Source organism: Cuculus canorus, chromosome Z (genome assembly GCF_017976375.1).
Source record: "Cuculus canorus isolate bCucCan1 chromosome Z, bCucCan1.pri, whole genome shotgun sequence".
Lineage (NCBI taxonomy): Eukaryota > Metazoa > Chordata > Aves > Cuculiformes > Cuculidae > Cuculus > Cuculus canorus.
In genome coordinates this window covers 33,640,068-33,662,651 of record NC_071441.1, presented here as the reverse complement: position 1 = coordinate 33,662,651, position 22,584 = coordinate 33,640,068, and the positions used below count along the sequence as shown (strand labels likewise).

The window sequence follows — 22,584 nt, the reverse complement described above, 5'->3', positions numbered from 1 at the left end:
GGTCCTTCTTCAAAACAAGTAAAAGGAGTAAACACCACAAATGGCTGAAAATGTGGCACATTTTTAGGTTTTTTTTGTGTAAGTAATTGCATCTACATAGTTGGAGAGGAATATGAGGGCCTACAAACTCTGTAGTTCATGGCACCAACTGCTGTCAGAGGAAATGATGAAAGAGCAGCTATTTTAGGAGTTTACAGGAAAGGAGAGGCTTTACTTTTCAGGTCCTGCATAATGACTCTTATTAACTTCCACTAATTGCTCTCTAAATAAGTATTAAGGACTAGTGCTAGCTGTTCAGCCTCCTTGAAAGATAAAGGAATAAAAACCATGCAGGGAACCATTTAGATCAGGCAACCTAGCCGGGCACCTGCCCCTGGGTATCCCTGGCCATTGAATGGTTCTGTCCTTTCTGCTGAGGACTCGATCAATTTCTACAGCTCGGTGATGCCCTGGCTTTGCTTGAAAGTTGTTCCCTTTGGCAGTGCCGCCACAGTAGAGTGGCTGTGATCTGACCCAATCCAATGGCACAGAGTGTCAGCCCTCTATGATTTTTCCGTGCTGCCGTATACTGTCTATTCTCAGAAATAACAGCAACAGAATAAAATGTGGAAATACGTTTTCTGAAATACAAATAGGCCTCCCTTGAGGAAAAAAATCTTTCTTTCAAAAGAGAGAGTGCAAATAATTGTCTGCTCACTCCATATGGAATATCAGAGTCCCATAAGTACCATAATGACCTCCTGAATCCTAGATTATGGAGCATTTCTCCAGAGGTTCAGCAGAAAATGCAGCAAGAACAGGTTCATTCTTAATAAGCCTGTGGTATTATTTTTGAGGGAAAGCAATCTTCCCATATGAAGAATAATCTTTCAGTGTTAGCAACATACTGGGTTTTGTCTGCTGTTGCCTTTAAACATATATTTCAAGACCAATTACTTAGTAGGCAGAAAATGACTTTCTCTAGAAATTAGAAACAAAGCACTTCATTACCTTTTTGCAATGTCTAGATGTTAAAAACATGCTAGGTGAACTGATTAAGAAGACAAGCACAGATGAATAATGAAGAGGCAAAATGCGGAAGCAAAGGGTCTTCCCAGTGTGATGAACACTTCTGTGTTGCTCTCAGTACAGTAAGGCAAATAAGATCTAAGCATTGCTTTCAACATGCAAAACTGAACTCTGGTGCCTTCTGAGAGGAGCAGATACTAAACCCCATGTTTGGATTCCATGTACCTTATCTTCATATCTAGGTCAATAGGAGGAAGAGAAGGAATGCTTAAAGCTAAAAACTAGTCCCTCTGACATGTTTAGCCATACGATTTCGGATGGCTGCCAGCCAGTAGGCAGTGTTGTGTTGCATTCCCAGTTCGGGAACTGCCACTAGAGCAGTTGCTGTGTTTACTTGGGACTACAGCTGTGGGTATGTCATTGACGTAAAGCTCTGCTTCCCAGCAGGGTCCTGCCAGCTTTTGGCTGGGATCCTGAACTACATTACTACATGGCCGCTCAGGTACTGGATAACCCTAACAAAGGCAGTGTTATTACTCCCCATAGTGTTGCCATCTGTGGCCTCAGGGCTGGAAAGAGAGCTAGATGTCATGTTCTCTGCAAGGTCTTCTTTGGCTTATATATAGATATGATGCTTCATGTCTTCAGTGACTTTATCACATCCCAGGTAGTGAAAAGAGGGAAGTCGCAATATGAACAGTGATATAATAGAACTGTTGGGTACTGTGTTTAATTTTGCACCTCCCTAGCCTCACAAACTTGAAGTGCACAAAAAAGCAGTCATATATATTAAAATCTGTACAGAGAGGATTATCGGTATTTTGTCCAACTCATTAAAAACACACAGCAGGCCTACAACAATGTTACGAGGCTTAGGGCTCTGTGCTGAATTCCTAAAGCACACAGTATTTCTATGCTATCCCACAGATGCACTTTTTCTCCTAGCTTGTGTTGTTGCTGGATATAGTCTACATGGTCTTCATCATTCTTGCCACAATGCTCTCCTAAATTAAAATAAGACTACCAGAAAAAACAAAACCCACAGCCTTCTTTGTGTCAGCTCTGAGCAATGATGCCACTTACTTACTTCCTTCTGCCTTCCAAGCATGTCTGGTAATAAGAAATTGAAATGTTAATGCCAGTGAAATCTGTGCAGGCACAGCCAGGAAACTCGGGGAAGGCGCCCTGGCATTTGGTGGGGGAAGGACAACATTTCCTGCAGGAAGAAGGAGGGCAGCTAAAGTCAGATTTATTTATTTACTGTGTCAGAAGGACATGAGTGTGAGTGTGCCTCTGTAAAGACACAGGTCTCTTAGTTTCCACATTTTCTGCCTTGCCTCGCCTCGCCTCGCCTCGCCTCGCCTTGCCTTGCCTTGCACTTTCCTTTCCTTTCCTTGCACTTTCCTTTCCTTTCACTTTCCTTTCACTTTCCTTTCACTTTCTTTTCACTTTCCTTTCCTTTCACTTTCCTTTCACTTTCCTTTTCACTTGCTTTCTCTGCTTTATGAGGAATCACAAGAAATGTAGGTATGACACCCCAGCCCACTTGAAGCATTGTAGTAGCTTATCTGACCTCAAAAGACCTGTCAAGGTGCAGCTTTTGCTGGAGGCTATATAATGGATGGGTTATTCTCAGTGAAAATATGAAAGTCACAAATCATTTCCACACAGAGACCTGAGAAATCACATTATAAACTGAAAGACCAGTAGAAAGTCAACGAAATGTCCTTGGGTCTGAGCAAGCTTTTGTCCTGGATCACAGAGATCACCAAGTTTGACTGAAATAGACGTGGCATCAGAATTTGTTTTTCTGCTCCTGCACTGAAATACTTCTGTTCGCTATAAAAAGAAATATATACATTTTACTAAAATTATCAATTTTAGGGGGGACAGTAAAGGACAAAGTCCAAGGCTGGAACTTCAGACTTAATCATGGGTCTCTAAGTGGTTTCTAAGAGGAATGCCAATCTTCTTCTTAATGCAGAGTATATGCAATTTGTTATTAATTTTGGTGAAAGGCAGAGTGCACCTTGCTGTGCAGGCCAGCTGCTCATTTATAAAACGGATTATGCATTGTCTAAAGCTATCTCTAGGGAGCCGCTAAATTTCATCCATTGCCACCAAAGCCTTTGATATCCCTGTGGCTGAAGACTACTAATAATAACCAAAAATAAAAGAAAGTCAGGCAATGTTCTGATTTTTCATGTTTGTCATATTTTACTTGCCTCAAAAATTTTTAGGGAAATGTGTTTCTGCAATGTAACTTCACAGCAGGAGCACCCCAAGACGCCTTGGAGAATCAAGGCTACTTTCATTGTGAAAGAAGGTAATAATTATGGTGCTTCGATTCTTTTTTTCCCCATAACAATCAGGTGCTTGGTTCAAGTACTAAAATATTGGCTCTTCGACTCTGTTGCTTTAGTCTGACTTTCCCATCAACCCCATGAAACGTTAAATGGAGACAGAGGTGAAGAAACATTCGCTTTGTTCTAATGCACTTCATTTTAGATGTGAAGTTCCAGGGGAGGGTGAGATCTTGTAGGCAGGGCTGAGGGTAGTAGGTAGCACCCAACACTGAGTTACGCTGGAAGCCACTGAGCTGCCAGGAAGCCAAGGGCTCATATTGGATGCAAGAGTGTCCTTTCCATCTGGTGGTGACTGCAGCTTTTGAGTTGGGTGTGCATGTCACCTTTCTCTGAGAAAAAGAAGTTGGAAAGAAGATTGGACAAGAAGGGCTTCGGCTCACCTGGCAGTGCTGTGAGCACTTCTGACATAGACTGGGCTCCCAGCTCCTCTTCCAGTCATCGTTAGGGCAGAGCGTTGAAATCAGTCTTGAAGAGATAGATGTTGTATTTGTAGATAAACATCAGGCCTTCAAACGCCTTGTGAATTGGTGGTGACAACACTGTATGAAACACGAGATCCAGCACCTCTTCAGTTTTCTTCTATACTATTGAATAGCTGGTCATAAAAGTGCCTGAAATTTGGCTTTTCTGCATTTGTATGGCACAATTTTTTTCGTGAAATATATCCTTAATGAACTATTCTCTACCTCACTCAATAAAAGTTCCTGTAAACTGGTGCAGATGGACATCAGACTGCAAAGCAGATACTGCTTACATGAAGAAAATACAGAAAAGTTAAAAGGCTGCATGGATTTTCCCATTTCCTTGTTTTAAATTCACTTGAATCTGTCTTTTACAAAGATTTCATAGTTAGGGGAGTTCTACTAATAAACCTAATAATAAGTGAAAGACTGTGTCATATACTATTTATGCTTTCTAAAGTCACATATAGTCTCTGGCTTTCAGGAACTACTTTCAAGTCATGTTTCTCAGCTCAGGAGAGTAGGAAAGATGCACGGAAGGATTCTGGATGCTGGGAGGGAACCATCATGGTCCAAGGTAGTGGTGTGCAGGCTGCTGATGGCTCTAGATATTGGCTGTCGAGGGGGCAAGTTGAGCTCTGCCAGGGGAAGATCTGGTGCTGCCTCCATGTTAGTCAAGTGTCTGGTATGTGTTCCTCAATGAAGCCCATCTAGGAACCCCAAAACGGAGCTTGATGCTGGGAGTGGCAGTTTATTTTGTTCACAAGGCCTTGGTAAAGCTTCCCTCGCAGCAGTGGAGGCTGAGAAAAAACAAGATCATAGCTGCCAGGCAAGACTTTTCTCCCCACATGACTCCTCTGTTATGAAAATAAAAGCTTCATTGGGCCAGTGCTTGTGTCCAGATCTCCAACGAGGAATTTCAGTGCTTGTGGGGGGGTCTGATTAACCTTAAGGCCCAGTGAGTCTCCCAGGACTGATCAGCATTTTTGTGCTTTACTGCAATAACTGTTGGTTGTAAACACCTCCAGTATGCTTACACTAGGAGTGCAGCTGGCACTGCCCTCGCTCTTGTCCTTCCACCCCTATCTGAGCAACAAACCTTCCTGGCTGATTTTTTCAGCAGGGTGTCCACAGCTCTTTCACAATGAAGGAAAATTTCAGATTCATGGGGCCAGAGTGTGATCACTGTCAAGAACTCCACCCTAAGGAGCTTCATGTATACTGCCTAATATTTAGAATTTCTTTTTTCCCTGTATTGAAGCCAGGGCAACCAGAGGCTGCATCCCCTTTTACAGGAAACAGCTTTTCAAAAAATTAAAAAAGAGGAGGGTGGATGTCAGCAGATCTGTTGTTGCCTGGATTAGTTCAGCATGTTTGAGAAGATCAAACAGTTTCAAAGGTTCCTTGCCCTGGATATTTTTTTTTTTTATTTAAGTCTGTTGACTGATTACAAGGAGGAGGTTGTTGTGCCACTCTCAGCACCTGCCCTGAAGCTATACTCCTGTTGCTTTACGGGGGAGATTCAGGAGTAACTCTCCACTGCTCAGCTTATTCAGGAACCTCATAATTTTTTATCATAATCATAGAATCATAGAATGGTTTGTGTCAGAAGGGATCTTAAGCCTATCTAGTTGCAATCCTTCCTGCCATGGGCAGAGACACCTTCCATTAGATCAGATTGCTCAAAGCCTCAGACAACCTGGCCCTGAACACCTTCAGTGATGGGTCATCAGTGATGTCTCTGGACAACCTGTTTCAGTGCCTCACCATCCTCACAGGAAAAATTTCTTCCTAATATCTAATTTAAATCTCCCCTCTTTCAGCTTAAAATCATTGCAGTGCTACAGACTGGGGGAAGAGTGGCTGGAGAGCTGTACAGAGGAGAAGGACCTGGGGGTAATGGTTGACAGCCGACTGAACATGAGCCAGCAGTGTGCCCAGGTGGCCAAGAAGGCCAATGGCATCTTGGCTTGTATCAGAAACGGTGTGACCAGCAGGTCCAGAGAGGTGATTCTCCCTCTGTACTCGGCACTGGTGAGACCGCACCTTGAGTACTGTGTTCAGTTCTGGGCCCCTCACCACAAGAAGGATGTTGAGGCTCTGGAGTGTGTCCAGAGAAGAGCAATGAAGCTGGTGAGGGGGCTGGAGAACAAGTCTTACGAGGACCGTCTGAGAGAGCTGGGGTTGTTTAGCCTGGAGAAGAGGAGACTGAGAGGAGACCTTATTACTCTCTACAACTGCCTGAAAGGAGGTTGTGGAGATGAGGGAGCTGGCCTCTTCTCCCAAGTGACAGAGGACAGGACAAGGGAGAATGGCCTCAAGCTGCGCCAGGGGAGGTTCAGGCTTGACATCAGAAAAAAAATTTTCATAGAAAGGGTCATTGGGTACTGGAACAGGCTGCCCAGGGAAGTGGTTGAGTCACCTTCCCTGGAGGTGTTTACGGGACGGGTGGACGAGATGCTGAGGGGCATGGTTTAGGGAGTGTTAGGAATGGTTGGACTCGATGACCCAGTAGGTCCCTTCCAACCTGGTGATTCTATGATTCTATGATTACCCCTTGTCTTATCACCACACTTCCTGATAAAGAAACCCTCTCCACCTTTCCTGTAGGCTCCCGTTAAGTACTGGAAAGCTACTACAAGGCCTGCCCAGACCCTTCTCTTCTCTAGGCTGAGCAAGACCATATCTCAGTCTGTCCTTATATGGGAGGTGAGGAGGTGCTCCAGCCCTCTGATCATCTTTGTGGTCCCCCTCTGGACTAGCTCTAACAGATGCACATCCTTCCCAAGCTAAGGATTCCAACACTGCACAGAGTGCTTCAAGCAAGGTCTCACAAGAGCAGAGTAGGGGGAACGATCACCTCCCTCGACCTGCTGGTCACACTTCTTTTGATGCAGCCCAGAATACGGTTGGCTTTCTGGACTGCAAACACACATTGCTGGCTCATGTTGAACTTCTTATCCACCATCACCCCCAAGTCCTCTTCAGGGCTGCTCTCAATCCAGCCTGTTTTCACGTTTGGGATTGCCCTGAACCAGGAGCAGAACCTTGCACTTGGTCTTGTTGAATACCATGAGGATTGCACAATGCCACCTCTCAGGACTGTCAAGGTCCCTCTGGTTGGCATCTCTTCAGTGTGTTCATAGTGCCACACAGAATAGTGTCATCAGCAACTCAGGTGTATGCAAGTGCACTGTCCATGTCTGCAACAAACACTGGTTCCAATACCAGCCTCTGAGGAATGTCACTCATCTCCAAGTCTCCACTTGAACACTGAACCATTTGATCACAACTCCCTGAGAGTGACCATCCAGGCAATTCCTTACCCACGAAGTAGTCCATCCGTCAAATCCATGTCTTTCCAATTTAGAGACTAGAATGTCATGTGGGACAGTGTTATGTTGAACACTTGTCAGAAAAAAAAAATAGCATTTGTTGTCTCTGGAGTGTCATATAAATGCCTGCACGAAGAGTGAATCTGAAAGTATCAAAATACAGATGCTTACAAACAAGTTCAGTGGAAATTATTTTCTGGCATTACAGGCTGTGAGTTGAGACTTAGTGACTGTATTCCTGAATGTCCTCAGCTGAGGAGAGATGTTAGCAGCCTTACAGTATGGAAGACCTAGCTGTCAGTTCAAAATCAAGCCAGATTTCCTAAGGGAAAGGCCATGAGTGGCCTAGCAGTTGACACCGAGCCATGCATGTGGCTGCAGCAGAGTGAAGTCATGTCTGTGGCTGTGTCTTGGATGAGGCTTACTGAGAAAGTGTGTTCTGGTCACCTCTGGGGTTATCCCTGAAGGTGAGAGATACTGGGACATGTCTCATTTCAGAAGCATTGGGAGGGCCTGAAAACCTAGATGGCTTGCTGCACCTCCACCAGTGGAGAATCCGTATACAGTAGACTGGGTAGGTCAGATGCAGCGACTAAATCTGTGAACTCGCATTAATATGAAGAAAAGCAGCTCACTTCTTCTTCAAATGCAAAAATGGCCCAAAGCTTCTGAGTGAAGGAGTGATTTGGTTTCAGTCCCCATGTCAAGTAAAATTTAGTCTTTGCGTATAGCTGGAGCACCTTCCCTACGAGGACAGGCTGAGAGAGTTGGGGTTGTACAGCCTGGAGAAAAGAAGGCTCAGAGGAGATCTTATAATGACCTTCCAATACCTGAAGGGGCCTACAGGAAAGCTGGAGAGGGGCTGTTCACAAAGGCTTGTAGGGCTAGGACGAGGGGGATTGGGTATGAACTGGAGAGGGGCAGATTTAGACTAGACATCAGGAAGAATTTCTTAACCACGAGAGTGGTGGGACACTGGCATAGGTTGCCAAGGGAGGTTGTGGATGCCCCATTCTGGAGGTGTTCAAGGCCAGGTTGGATGGGGCCTTGGGCAGCCTGTCCTAGTGGGACGTCCCTGCCCATGGCAGGGGGCTTGGAACTAGATGATCTTTAAGGTCCCTTCCAACCCAAACTATTCTATGATTCTATTATTATTATGTATTTTCAATACAGAGCTATTTTTTTAGTAGAGATGTATTTCTGCAGACTGTTTAGCAGCAGCATTTTAGGGTGGCAGATCTGCAACTTAGGGAATGGAAGGGATTAATACTGATGAAACTGCCTTCAGGAGCTCTGTGCATTGCATGGTTAGTGGTCTGTGCATGTGTTATTGACTTACGTTTTCTATGTGCTTATCATAGCCTTTGAGGTGAAAAGTGTACAGATGCAATTCAGACCATATCAGTGATGTTACTGTATTTTTGCATTTCTTATGTTACTTAGTGACCTGTGATAGTCCTCAGGCTCCACACTAAGTAAACACACCTTATGACAGGTTTCCTCAGATCTACTTGGTTTTGGGGGTAAATTCACCAAACGTCTTAAATATAGAAACACTTGGCTTTTGAGCCCTCTGTAGTACTTGGCCCCAGTTAGGCTCCCAGACTGTGGAGACGGTGGAGACTTCATGACCAAGAGCAACATTTATGGAACTCAGCAAATCCAGTGTGCCACTAAAGTGAATATACTGGAAAGTTGGACGTACATTATTCAAAATTATTTTATCCCTCCTTGCTTTTCCAGTCTTTAAATTCCTTACATATGGCTGCAGGCAGATACCTATTTCAGCTTGGAGTTCTCAGCCATGAGCCTTTTCTGTGTCTCTGATCAAGATTAATATCTCTCCCACATTTAACAAAAACAATATTACTGCCAAACTTCAAGGGAATTTTTGTGCCCGAGTATCACATCTTAGCGTGTGGAGTATTTGGATCTAAAAAGACAAGGAAGCACGTCTGCCATTTGCAAAGAAAAAGAACAGATCTGACTTCAACATGCAAATGTGGGTGATTAGATATAACTGGATGGATGCAAGCACTGCCATCCAGTATCAACACTGCTGTGTCCAAATGTCTTCTGTGTGGACTTTTGCAAGTACCTGCAAGGTACTGACTTACAAGTCAGCGTGGCAGGAAAAGTCCTAAGTGGAAAACCTGAACAGAAATATGAAATGAGAACTTACAATTGTGTTGGAATTGATGCGTATGACCTCCTGCATGGGACTGTTACACTACTGCAGACTGTTTGTTAACGGAAGATGTACCTGCATGGTTAAATAGGGCATCTCAAGAACATGGAAAACGTACGATCCGCCATTTAAAGTGGTCCTTAGGTGCCTAATGTCCTTTGGGATCTTCTGAGAAGTCTTACCAACTTAATCTGTTACGCTCCAACTCCTTTACATCTACTTCTAAGCTGTAAAAAATGTAGGACTGTAAAAAGGCCCAAACACTTTGAAGGCCCCTTTCTTTAGCCTCTTTCCTAATTAACTGCTGTGACACTTCAAATGAAGAAATTTGGTGACCTGTTGCTGCTCAATGTTTGCCAGTAGCAGGTTTTCAAAACCCATTATTTCATTATTTCGAGGCCAAGCATCACGGAGAAAAAGAGATTTAGTTACCTTTTCTAAAATTATCCTGCTAATAAATTAGTCTCTTAGCAGAATTGTACCTTAGCTACGTGCAACCCCATGTTTTATTGTCTTCTGTTTCAAAACATACTGGAAAATTCAGGGGATGAGCTTTGGACTTCTGTCTCTCCCGTTCATGATTATTAGGAGATGGTGGGGAAAATTACCTCAAAGAGTTTATAAGAGGGAACAATGGTACTTCGCTAAAAACCCAACCCCAAACTAGGTACCTCAGTCCCACTTAAAACCAGTGCCATAAATTTGCTTCTTTGCTAACTCCATCTTCAGTCAGGCACCAAGTCTTGCAAATCACAGTGCTGTGCCAGCACACAGTCTGCTAACAACACTGCTTAAGGGTGTAGGCACACAAAGCCCTGTTGTTGAGTTTATAAATAAAAGTGCATCTGCACACAGTGTAAAACAGTAGAAGTTCTTTCAGTGTGGTATTCATACTTTACATTAACCATAAGATCTCAAAAGATTAGTTTAATTTTTCTTAAGGAATAATAATTCTGATTTTTCACTTCATTCATAATTTTGGTATCAGTCTTTACATTAAGAAGGGATTACGGAAATCAAAAAAATTGCATCAAAGTGTGGTGAAAATGCCCATTGTTACAGAGATTGGTTTCATTCAAAATAAAGCATAAAGTAGCTTTAAACAACATCCTTTAAAATGCAACTTGTATTTACAATGTAAGTAGTATGGTTGTTTTCAATATAAAGGGAACAGCACACTAGGTCATGTAAAAGAAATTCTAAAGTTTAGATATGCCTTTAGATTGTTGCATTGCTCTTATCTGGAAACACTTGCACATTTTACTTTGCAGTTGGGGTACAGAATACAGGTTTACTTTTCAGCGCCCAGCTTCTTAACATAACTCTGGCTTGAAAAGAAACACATCATGTATCAACCTCAAAACTGCAGAGCTTCAGCCCTAAGTTCTCAGCCTGTTTCAACATGTCCCCTCCCTTCTGTCCACTAAGTTGCTCCTTCTTTCAACACCTTCTGATATATAAAAGGTAAAGAAAAGTGACAGCCAAACTGTGAGTATCTCACAGATATTAACTGCAGAAATTACCAGAAAAAAAAATATTTTTCTTTGTGAAATATAGTATTTTGAACCGTAGCTACTCCCAAGAGCAATGTTACTAGAGTTGACTTTCCACTTGATTACAGAAGCAGGTGAATAAACACAGCCAGTAGACACCAAATAAAATGAGGCAGCTTGATACAAATATTTTACATTTATTGCAGGAGTACAGTAAAAAGGGGACCACAGACTCATTAGTGGTAACTGGTCCACAGGAAAAGACAAAGGACTATTCAGAAAAGGTTTGCAGTTTACAAGAATACTGAAATCCTGTTTTGTGACAGCCTAGAAAAATAAAAAGTTAGCTTGAGTTCAAGAGTGTAACTTTAAAGTATATAAAAAATTGGCAAATAAATAGTTAAAACACAGATCTATTTAAAATTTCAAAGGACAGACAACTGGCAACTGTATTACACAGTTACAATTTTCAGACTTGCTTAAAAGCCAGATAAATTCACAAATGTTGTTTGCTTACTTTTTTACATGTGTATTTTTGGGAAGAAGCACCCATTTCCAGTGTTATGTATTACCCATCTGTTTCACAAATCTATTATTTTTAAGCAACAAAGAGCAAAAAAGGTGCTTTACCTGATATTAAACTTGCTGGTCCATACTTTGGCACAAAATTGAATAGATACCTAAACATGTTTGCCAACAGTATCTGTGCCCCACTCAAGGCTACTGGTGTCAAAGGCCTCGCATGTGCTAGCAGGTCAGTAAATCAACCTTCTCTCTTTCCCCAGCAGCCCTCCTCCACCTCCAGCTGCCTACAATTACACAAATAAAAAAGTAACACATGCAACAACAACAACAACAAAAAAAAAGCAGTCCTACCAATCTTAGTCCAAGACCCATCTCTGGAAGTCATTTGAACACACATATAACTACACACTCCTTTAAAAGAAGGGACAAGACAGATGTTAATCCTTGGCTTTCTGTCCTCAAAACTTCTTTGCAGGAGTCTGCCTGCCTTTCATGTCCTGTGTGACAGGCCTATATCACAATTTTTTTTCCTATTACATATTTTTAGCATTTCAGTGAATTAGGTAGGAAGCTTGGTGGGAAACACAATTTAATTTGTACATTACAGGTAATGCTACAATTAACAGAGGAAACAGGTAGGTTTCTTCTAGTTGTTCCATCTGTTGAAGACTTTGAGTCTGTGACCTGACAATGCAGGCAGCTGAAGGAAGGAAAATAATGCAGAGAATCCCCATCATATATTGCATTTCTGCATTATGTAACAAAGAAAAAGAAATCCCTAAGTCACTACAACCTCAGGCGATTTAAGAATTAGCTATATTCAGAGATATAGGAAAGATTCAGTCTCTGGCAGATTTATTTGTGACTCATAGTGAGCGCAGGTGTAATATAAAGAGTGGCCATGCAGACTGCAAGACCTTCTCTATGGCATCCTGGCTGCATCTGTGCTACGTATTGGAATCGCTGACAGCACCTGAATTAGATACTTGAACTCAGCAGTTCCCTGATAAAGAGTAAGGAAGGTACAGTCCTACCTCCCTGTTGAGTTAAAGTCAAACACAAATATTACTATAGCAGAGATATCTTGAGCAAAAAATATTGTGGTTCAAGCTGTGCAACAAGTTTTAATTCAAACTATTACTTTAGTGATATTAAATACATTAACGCATACCAACTCAGACAGCTGGTGAAAGAACAGTTCCCTGTAAACTCCTATTGACTTAAAAATGCTAATCTTCCCAAGTTGCACGTCTCAGCATTTTCTGGTAGTCATGAGGGTATAATTATGAATATACGTAAATGTTACATGATATACAAAAGTCAAATTTCTAAAGGCAAAATGGATGACAATAATGAAGATTAACACTGTTTGAAAAGGAGTGTTAAGAAGAAAGAAGTCTACAATGAGGCTTACGTAGTTGGTACTAAGTCATCGCTGTTAATTTTAAAGATATTGTTTGGATCTGGTCTGACAGTAAAATCATTCCTTTTTCAGGGAGCACATTTAGTTTTATATTGCTCCCTCGCAGGAGCAGGATGCCCTGTATTGTAAACTAGGAAGTCAGGAATGTTGTTTTTCTGATGTCTTTCGCGATGTGGACAATTCATGTTATATTTAGGGCTTGTAATGTGATTAAAAATGTGACTTGAACAATGCGCTTCTCTATCATTCACAGTTACTTCAATCTTTACACATTGCCATAGGTATCAAGGTATAACATCATTATAATATTTTTAGTCAAGCAAAAGCAGAGATACATTTGAACTTTTCTGTCATAAGAATAACTTTTCTGAAGTAAGTGAAAGGGCATTATCTGAGGCACATAGAGCCATCAGAATTAGGAAATGTATGGGATGTGCAAAAGACTATTATAGCAGAGCTCAGCTAGAATTGTAAACTTACTGCAGCCCTATTTAAAGAGCAGAAAGATTCTTTAAGAACTGATGCAAAAGATCAGAGTGTTTACATTTCAATAATCAAGGATTTTGTATTACTACTGCATTTAACAGCTACTGAATTCCTTATATATTGAGAAAGAGTAAGCTGACTGTATATAAAGACGGTAGCATGGATCTTTCTTTTTTCATGGTGGAAACTTTGAGTCCATACTTCCAACATGTGTAATCTAGAACAAATTGCTAATCAACCTGATTTTTCTTTTAAAAAGCATAATTGCTTTAAATTGATGAGGGGTTTCAAAGGAGCAGCATGCACTGTCTCTCTTAGTGTACTCACAAGACTTAACTTATGTACTTATCTATAAACATTCGTAGTCTTAAACGTAGATGGCAGTTCCAAATAGCAGCAGTTTAGGAACACTTTCCTGCAAGCTTTCCTTGCTAGTAGCAATGTGAGTCCTAGGTTATCATATTGGTTCACAGATCACATTTATCTATAAAGACAAAGCCAGTTACTGGAAGTTTTATTTACAAAGCACTCAATTCTGTGAAGATAGAGGAAGAAAGACTGTAGTTTATGGTTCTTCTTTCACTTCATGACCTCAGTTAACTATATTTGAGGGCATCACATTCATTTTTCTAAGTATGGCTAGCAGTTTTTGATTTAAAGAAGGCCTACATAATCTGAGATCTATAAACTACTTTCTCATTCCTATAATCTGAAACATCTGTAAAATAACAATACATGTAGCTAGCAACCTAGTAAGCTCTTATCTTAAAAAAACCTGCCTAAACCATCTGAAAATTCTTATTTAAGTCATGTCCAAATGACATCTTTGAAAATGGTATTCTAAAACAGCTAATAATAAACAACTTCCTGAAAATGAAGCAACTGAGAGTTATCACACAGTTTCTATAACTAGAAATACATTCAAGTCAGAATTTTATGTAAAAGAAGGGTAAGAAGGACATGAACCTTTTGGAGCAAGTCCAGGAGAGGGCCACAAAGATGATTACAGGGCCGGAACACCTCCCATAAGAATACAGACTGAGAGAGTTGGGTTTATTTAGCGTAGAGAACAGAAGGTTCCAGGAGACCTTATAGGAGCCTTCCACTACTTAAAGGGAGTCTACAAGGAAGCTGGAATGGAACTTTTTACAAGGGCTTGTAGTGATAAAATGAGGGGCAATGGCTTTAAGCTGAATGTAGATTTAGAACAGATATAAGGAAGAAATTCTTTACGTTAACGGTGGTCAGGCACTGGAATGTGCTGCCCAGAGAAATCTGGATGCCTCCTCCTTAAAAGCATTCAAGGCTTGGATGGGACTTTGAGCAATCTGGTCTAGTGGAAGGTGTTGGAACTAGATCGTCTTTAAGGTCTCTTCCAATCTAAATAATTCTACAATTCTATGAATGTGAAAGTTAAGGAAAATATGGGAGCTACCAGGCAGAACTTGCAGTACTTTTCAAGGACAGTGTTCCCTTCCTTGGTCTGAAAGTACAGTTGGATGTTTATAAAGCACTGATATGCAATGCTGAAATGAATTTAAGAGCTGAAATTACAGATGTATTACCAGTTTCAGGAACATGGCAATACTTGGAAGGCCATTCAGAATGTGACCAGTTTAAGAATTCTTCTGATTGTATTTTTTGTTGTTTTGAGTGGGGTTTTTTGTTGTTTTGTAAGTTTAGTTTTTTTTTTTTTTTAATAAAGAAAAGCTATGCTGGGGGAACTCTCGTACATGATTACAAAAATACACTTTACTGAAGTTATTCTCAAAGAAGCTTGACAGGTTTCTGAGGCTCAGCTATTTTTCTTCTAAATTGTTACTGATGATTGCTCAAGGACTGCTTTTTTTTACAGTAAATCTGCAGAAGGAATCTAGAAGAAAAGTTTTAATAGAGTTGGTATTCCAAATTTACCAAACAACTCTTACAAACTCATGGTTGTTTGGAATATCAGGAATACTGGACTTGCCCTATACTTTCTAATTACCAATTAAAATTATGTATTCCTGAAAGTGAAAGACTGCATGAATTTGGATCTAAGAAGAAAAAAAGATGTTCTTTAGCTGGTATCCAGGACATTATTTCCTCTGTATTTTTCTCACCACATATCCTGACTTGCCTAGCAAGAATGTTTCCAATATCACATGCCCTTTTGTGCTTTAGGAAAAAAAAAAATTGTTGAACTCTTATTTAAGAGCAAACTATTTTATGCTCAGTCATAAAAATGTTACAAATCCAAGTGCACTAGGATAACAAACATTTCTGTTGCTTACAAACAGGATAGCTGTTATAGTAAGTGGATTCTCTCAATTAGTCTCTCTTTTCACTCCATCTTTATAATGAGTTATAATTATTCATGACAACTAGCCATTTTCAGAACTACTGCTCTTGAATACCATGTTTCATGATACTATTTACATACTAACTCATCTCTTCATATATTGCATTGTTTTAAGTGCATCAGTGGCACTGCCATTTAGAGGATTATGACAGCAACAATAATGGAAGCAGGGATAGTGTTTAATTGTTAATATACATGCAGCAGTGCATCTGGGAAATTTTAGGGAGGGAGGAGATATTGGTTGGTTATTCTGTAACCTCAGTGTTTTTTCTTTAATATCTTTAAAATGTATGAAAAAGAGATAACAAAATAGTTGTAAGAGACAAGAAATGGATGACTACATAGTTTTTAGTGATGAGCAGTAAGTTTTAGTGATGTGCTTGTAGGATTTGACTAAGCGTAACAGGTTGTCAAAGACATGGATGAAAAATAAATATGAATACTTATTCAGTAACCAACCAGTTTTCTGTTTCTCATCGATAAGGTCAGGCTTACTTTACAAACTGCAGTTCTGGTGATGCGTGTTCCAGTAACAATTTACAATAAATATATTAGGCAATTCTGCAAAAAGGCAGATTTTTGTTAAGAAGAAATGCAATATAGTTGTAGTTGCTAAATAAAAATATAGTTCATTGGTTTCATTACAAACTATTGAAATGTACATTTCAAAGAACATGTCTTGGTGGGATGCTGACTCTACAAGATCACACTTCACTGAAGCAAGGTTTGTTTTCAAATAAGACAATTTTCACTATTTTACTTTCCATAATACTGAAACGCTTAGGAACCCTCACAATTTCACTGATAATTGAACTCTGAAGGTAACACTTGTTTAATTTCTACTGAAACCAAATTAATGATGCATTTTTTTTGCCCTCACAACAATATTTCTTAAAATGATGAATGCAAGTCCTTGGCAGAAGATGAAAACAACAGAGAACTTTTTCAATTCCACCTCACACAACAGGCTGAGGTATTTCTACCTGACTTCTAACAATATTCACAGTTTCTCCCATTTAACAGCACAAAATCTCAGAGTCCCCCTGGTTGGGACAGTGCCAGTGTAAAAACCTATGTGAAACACTAGATTTACAAGAGAGGCCGAGTCTTATCTTTTTTCGTAAGTTCTCTAGGATAGACACAGTCCATGAGTCAAACAACCTGTATCCAGCTAACCTATGAAATAAGGCAAGATTAAGTGATTAAAAGCCCACAGAAAGCAGATATTGTGGCTTTGGTTCTTCACTACCACGTCTTTTTTTTTTTAAATGCCATTGCACAGCAGGTTTGTTTGTGAGCTACCCTGCGAGAAGTTCACAAACTTAAAAAGTTTCTATAGGTACTGATTTCACTTCCTAAAATGCCTAATTTCAATAATTATAAGTAAGAAATTATGAACAGGTTCTGTGATGAGGAAATAGTTTAAATAATCGAAGAGACATGTATCTATGTTTAAATTTATTCTATACCTATGTCACTCTTATATTCTCCCAAAGAGTTACTATTTTTGAACTGAAATGATGCCTACTTCAGGAATAATAATAAATCTCCTTGCTACTGTAGAAATCCCATGTTTTAAAAAGTCTTCAAATTTAAACAGAAGTGTGATATGAATTACAAACGTTAACAATTTCAGAATAAAACACGAGTACAATTTTTCTATTTATGTGAGAGTCAGGATGGTGACTGGTTAATTTAAGCCAAACAAAGCTCTGTTTTATTTTACAAAAATAAAACAGTATTTCTTTGCTATAAAGATGGCAAATAGTAAAGAAATAGTTCCTCTTTCTCATGGAAGAATATTAACTCTCCAGAGACTATGAATGCTGACAGAGGAGACACCATTACCCTTACTTGCAGAATTCAGTGATGCATACACAAGGACTTGCAGCTGGATGAATCTCGGATTTTTCCAAATGATTGTGGAATATTCCTTTCATCTTAGTACACTTGTATTTGCACTGGCATGCTAGCAAATTAAGGCACAAACTTTGTGTACTATTTAAAAGCATATAAACTACCATGAATGTTTCCCATTGCTCTTGAAAAACATCTTTGGGCTACTTGGAAGTATAGAACTAAATAAATATGCAGTATGCTTATAAGGAAGTTTAATTTCTGCCACTAAGTTTTCCAAGCGCTATACTTTCATAGGTATGTACAAGTTTACTCAGCTCCAAGAGAAAAATCACCTAAGAATGAAAGAAGCACTCACCATTCCTTACACTTTGATGCTGACAGTTCCATATCAAATTCAGGTGATGTGCTCCAGCATCATATTTTTCATTTGGACACTAACTCAAATGTAACAGACATACTCTTCTAGACTACATATATTTTGGCCACATATAGCCTTAAATATTACCACTCAGTACTACTATAAATACACTTTAGAGACCAAAATGTTCTGGATAAGAGAAAAGTCACCATAACAGAATTAAAACCATAATGTAGCCACTGACTGCACTACATGTCTATCCCACTGTAACAATGAAATATTGGGCTAATTAACATTCCAGATGCAGTGTCACTTACAGTCCCTATTTCTTACTTGCATTAGCAGCAATTGGCATACCTTGATCTGAAAAACTTTAGTTAATTCTTAGAAAAATTTTAAGCACCTTAACTCTGGAACTAGGACCAGGATACTGTAAATTGTTCCTATACGTACACGGGGACCTAGAAAATAATTCCAGCTGAAAAGAGGACCCAGAGCCAGAATAACATACAGCTACTTCCCCTATCTGGTAAGTTTTAATTCTTCTGGCAGAAGATTTTGTGGTTTTTTTTTTTCCTTTAATCTATGTATAAGGTTTTTATTCCTGGTGGCATTTAAAATCTGTCTCTCCCCCGTCTTTTTAAATCTGATTGCCATGATTTAAAACACCTAGAAGGTTAGAATTTCTACTCTGCCTTGCCCAGCCTGTCAGATGCCTTAAACATATTTTATTTTGCTTTCTTGAACAATTTCCTTATGCCATACAGAAGTAGTATTTTCCTTTGGATATTACACATGCAGTGTACTTCTGCTTCGCATAAACTTTGGTAGGCTCCAGCTGCATTCTGAGAATTTTTACCAATCTAAGGGGAAAAAATCAAGATGGAACAGAAATCTAGCAATTAACTCCACTAAGCTCGATAATATTTGTTATCTGCTGCTATGATTAGTAAACCTCTTTCTATTGGTCTACTTGCTTTTACATATTCTTTGGAAGGTAGATGGTTTGCAGTATTTCTGAACATGTATAGAATCCAGAATCTCACTGACCTTCATCCTTGAAACAAAGTAGCACTTAAAATATAATTTGCAGAAATGATTTAAAAATATGAGTTTCTAGTTGAAATACTTGTCAAAACTGTCTTCAGTTTTAAGGCCAACACGTATGACAGTGACCAAATCAGAGCGGTGCTGGTGTTGACATAAGGGATAGGTGTAGCAGACTGAGAACACAGTTTAAAGTAGAAAACCTCTGAAAAATGTCACTAGCAGTTACTTGCTGTAAAACAGATAAAAGCCACAGTCCCTTACATCTATAGTATGTGCTTTTCTATTTACATGTAACCTAAATGACAACATAACTGTGACTGGATATATAGCATTTTGCAGTATATGTCTTTAATGCAGGTGTAGACATCATTCAAGACAGTACACAAGTATATTAAAAAAACCTGTTAATTTCAAAGTAATCCTAGAAGAATACTGCAAATAATGTTGTATAAATGCATAGTGTTTGAAGGGACAAAACTACTTCATTGGAAAATGAAGTCCCATACACAATGATTTTGGCACTTGTTCATCACTATGTCACTTTCTTTTTGATTGAAGACAGCTCTTTCTGAATCTCACTGAATTTCGGCCGGTTTTCTGGTTTGTAATCCCAACACCTCTGCATTATTTTATATATTTCTTCTGGACATTTTTGTGGTGCTGACATTCGGTAGCCTGGTACACACAAAAAAAGGAGAAAATCTTTGGCATTGAAAATTATGCACGATGACAAATCTTAAAAGAAACCAGTGAAGTTCAAGATCATTGCATTAAAAAAGATCTTCAGAGTTATATGAGGAAAGTCTTCAATATATAACCTACATAAGACACATAATTATTAAACTAATCAAAGCTCAGATACCAATGACATTTCAGTTGGGCATGCTAAATTGTCAGTATGCTTCTCATCCCCAAGAGCAGCAAGCTGTACAGATTTGTTTCCTGTATCTTAGGAAGTAGCTACACTCTAGGATTTTTTCTGGCGACACAGGAAAAGGCTCAGGTGCTCAGTGCCTTCTTTGCCTCAAGACCTGCCTTCAGGAATCCCAGGCCCAGGGAGAAAGTCTGAAGCAAGAACGACGTGTCTGGTGGAAGAGGATCTGGTCAGGGAATAATTAAGCAAAATGGTCCCTCATGGGACGCACCCATGACTGCTGAGAGACTTGGGTGATGTCTCTCAACAATCTTTCATCCATCATAATTACTGGGAGAACTGCCTAAGACTGCAGTAAAGCAAGTGTCACTCCTGTCTTCGAGGAGGACCCAGGGAACTGCAGGCTGGTCAGGTCAGTGTGATGCCTGGCAAGATGGTAGAACAGCTAATTCTGGAAATAATTTCCAGTTACTTGAAGGACAATAAAAGCCATCTAGAGTAGTAAGCATGGATTCACTAATGGCAAGTCATGCTTGACCAACCTAATCACCTCCTATAATGAAATGCCTAGCTTGGTATATGAGGGGACTTCAATAAGGCTTTCAACACTGTCTCCCATAAAATTCTCATGAAGAAGCTATTGCATTATGGGCTGGATGAGCAGACAGTGAGGTGCACTGAAACCTGGATGAATGGTGAGTTCCAGAGCAAGCTGATCAGTGTTACAAAGTCTAGTTGGAGGCCAGTAACTGCTGTAGCCCAGGGGTCACTACTAGTTTCAGTCCTGTTGAGTATCTTCATTTATGATCTGGATGGTCACCGGATGATCACACTTTCAGAAAGTTTGCAGATAACACCAAACTGGTAGGAGAGGCCATTTCACAATGGTAGTGCTACCATTCAGAGGGACCTGGACAGGCTGGAGAAATGAGATGACAGGAACCTCATGCTGGGTGCAACAAGGTGAAGTACAAAGTCCTGTACCTGGGGAGAAACAACCAAAGACACCAGTACAGGCCTGGGGCTGCCCAGCTGGAAAGCAGCTTGGCAGAAAGGAACCTTCCTCCCGAACATCAGCAAACATTTTTTCCCTGTGAGACTGACCAAACAGAGACACAGGTTGCCAACAGACGTGGCCGTTTCCATCCTTGGAGATATGTAGAAGCTTTTGGGGCACGATCCTGGGGAACTGGCTATTAGATGTACCATGACTGAGCAGAGCGGTTGGATCAGATAACATCCAGAGGTGTGCACAGACTTCAGCTATTCTGTGAATCTGTGATTGCATGAACTGCTGATCACATGTAGTTCTCTCTCTCTTTACAGGCAGTGATGTGAGTGGGCACCTAAGACTCCACAGCTAAATGAAGCTCCTTGACTCCACACTTGCTGCATGAGTCTCTGAATCTCTCTTTATAAAGCAGAGTAAGAGTGACACTGGCCTCATACAATAGGCAGATCTGAGAAATATTCTTCCTTTGTTATATTGCATGCATCTGTTTCATGTGCTGGATTAATGCATGTAACTTCAAAAGGGAATGACTGGGCTCGCAGACACTTAGAGACAAGATAATATGAAACTATATAAAAATTCTGATGGAGTAACTGAGACAGATAAGATCAGGAAAAACATTTGGAGTGTCTTAGCTGACTATGCCAACCAAGATGCTATTATATACTGAAAATCAAGACAACAGTCTGATAAAAGAAATCAAAACTCCATTAAAAAAAATTAAAAAGAATTGCTGATGGGCCAACAGGACTATTTTCCCAACAGTATATATAGCTCAAAAAGCATAAGCGTAGTTCTAAATCTTTGAATTTTATCCATTTCAAGAGATTCTCAGTGAATTAAAACAGAATCTCAGTCCTTAGGTAGTAAGACTACAATCACTCCTCTGCTTTGGAAAACACTGGATTTTTTTTTTTTTTAAGGCCTTTTAAGGAGCAACTTTGATGGTCATCTACCACGCTGATAACAACACTGGTAATCTGTACAAACCAGCCAACTAGGGTTGCACTATGCAGAGGAGAAACAGTTTTGAAACACCACTTAAGATGATGAAAGTAAGTCAAAGGCCTGAAATCCTGTTTAGTTATTTGATAATTTAAATAAAAGCCTTTTGATTATTTTGTAAAAGAGAAATGTGACTTTCAACCAGCTTGCCATTCTCCACCATAATTGCTACATTTTTGTCTGAAATGCTTTAATAGAGAAGATAGGGCGATACATGGAATAATTTTTTTCTCCTGGTAGTTTAGAATATTTATACCTGCATTAGCATAATCTTTAATAATTCATTCTGGTCAAGCCTCTCCTTTCCACAGCAGTAAACCCATCCCTTCCATCTCACCTTCTAGTTCCGCAAAACCGAAAGTCAGCACACTGTATGTCGTCTGTCCTTGAAGTCACTGGTCAGTATGCTCTTTTTTTCAAGAAGCCTATATATTGCACTATTACTCCCAGAAAGCTAGATTCAGCAGTTAAAAAAATCTCATATTTTTGTTAATGTTATTGGATAAGTCGTATGTTATTTATTTGCTATTTTATATTCTATGTACCACAAACTTATGGATCTATACAGCATTTCTTTCACCCCCTACAAATAACTACCTTTCTCGACTTGTTCTCGTGCTTGTTGGTTGGTCATTCCAGGGTATGGGCATACTCCTAAACTGAAGGTCTCCCACAAAAGGATTCCAAAGCTCCATACATCACTCTCAGATGTGTATCTCCCTATGAAAATGAGAGAAAACACTCAGCTTAATGTACAGAGAAATTAATATCTCAGAAAATTATGGTCCCAAATTTTCTT

The 22,584-nt window shown here is 39.8% G+C and overlaps 1 protein-coding gene across 3 annotated transcripts in view; it reads right to left on the bottom strand.

Moving 5' to 3' along the window:
- Nucleotides 1–10,401: 10,401 nt before the first annotated feature.
- FER (FER tyrosine kinase) overlaps nucleotides 10,402–22,584 on the bottom strand; it is a 155,918-nt gene continuing 143,735 nt past the window's right edge. For all 3 annotated transcript variants that reach the window (XM_054053621.1, XM_054053622.1, XM_054053620.1), the window contains exons 19-20: nucleotides 22,383–22,505; nucleotides 10,402–19,569 (exon numbers count right to left, since the gene is read on the bottom strand). In XM_054053621.1, the coding sequence (XP_053909596.1) occupies nucleotides 19,427–19,569; nucleotides 22,383–22,505 (266 nt within the window). In that variant the 3' untranslated portion in view covers nucleotides 10,402–19,426. The remainder of the gene's footprint in view (nucleotides 19,570–22,382; nucleotides 22,506–22,584) is intronic.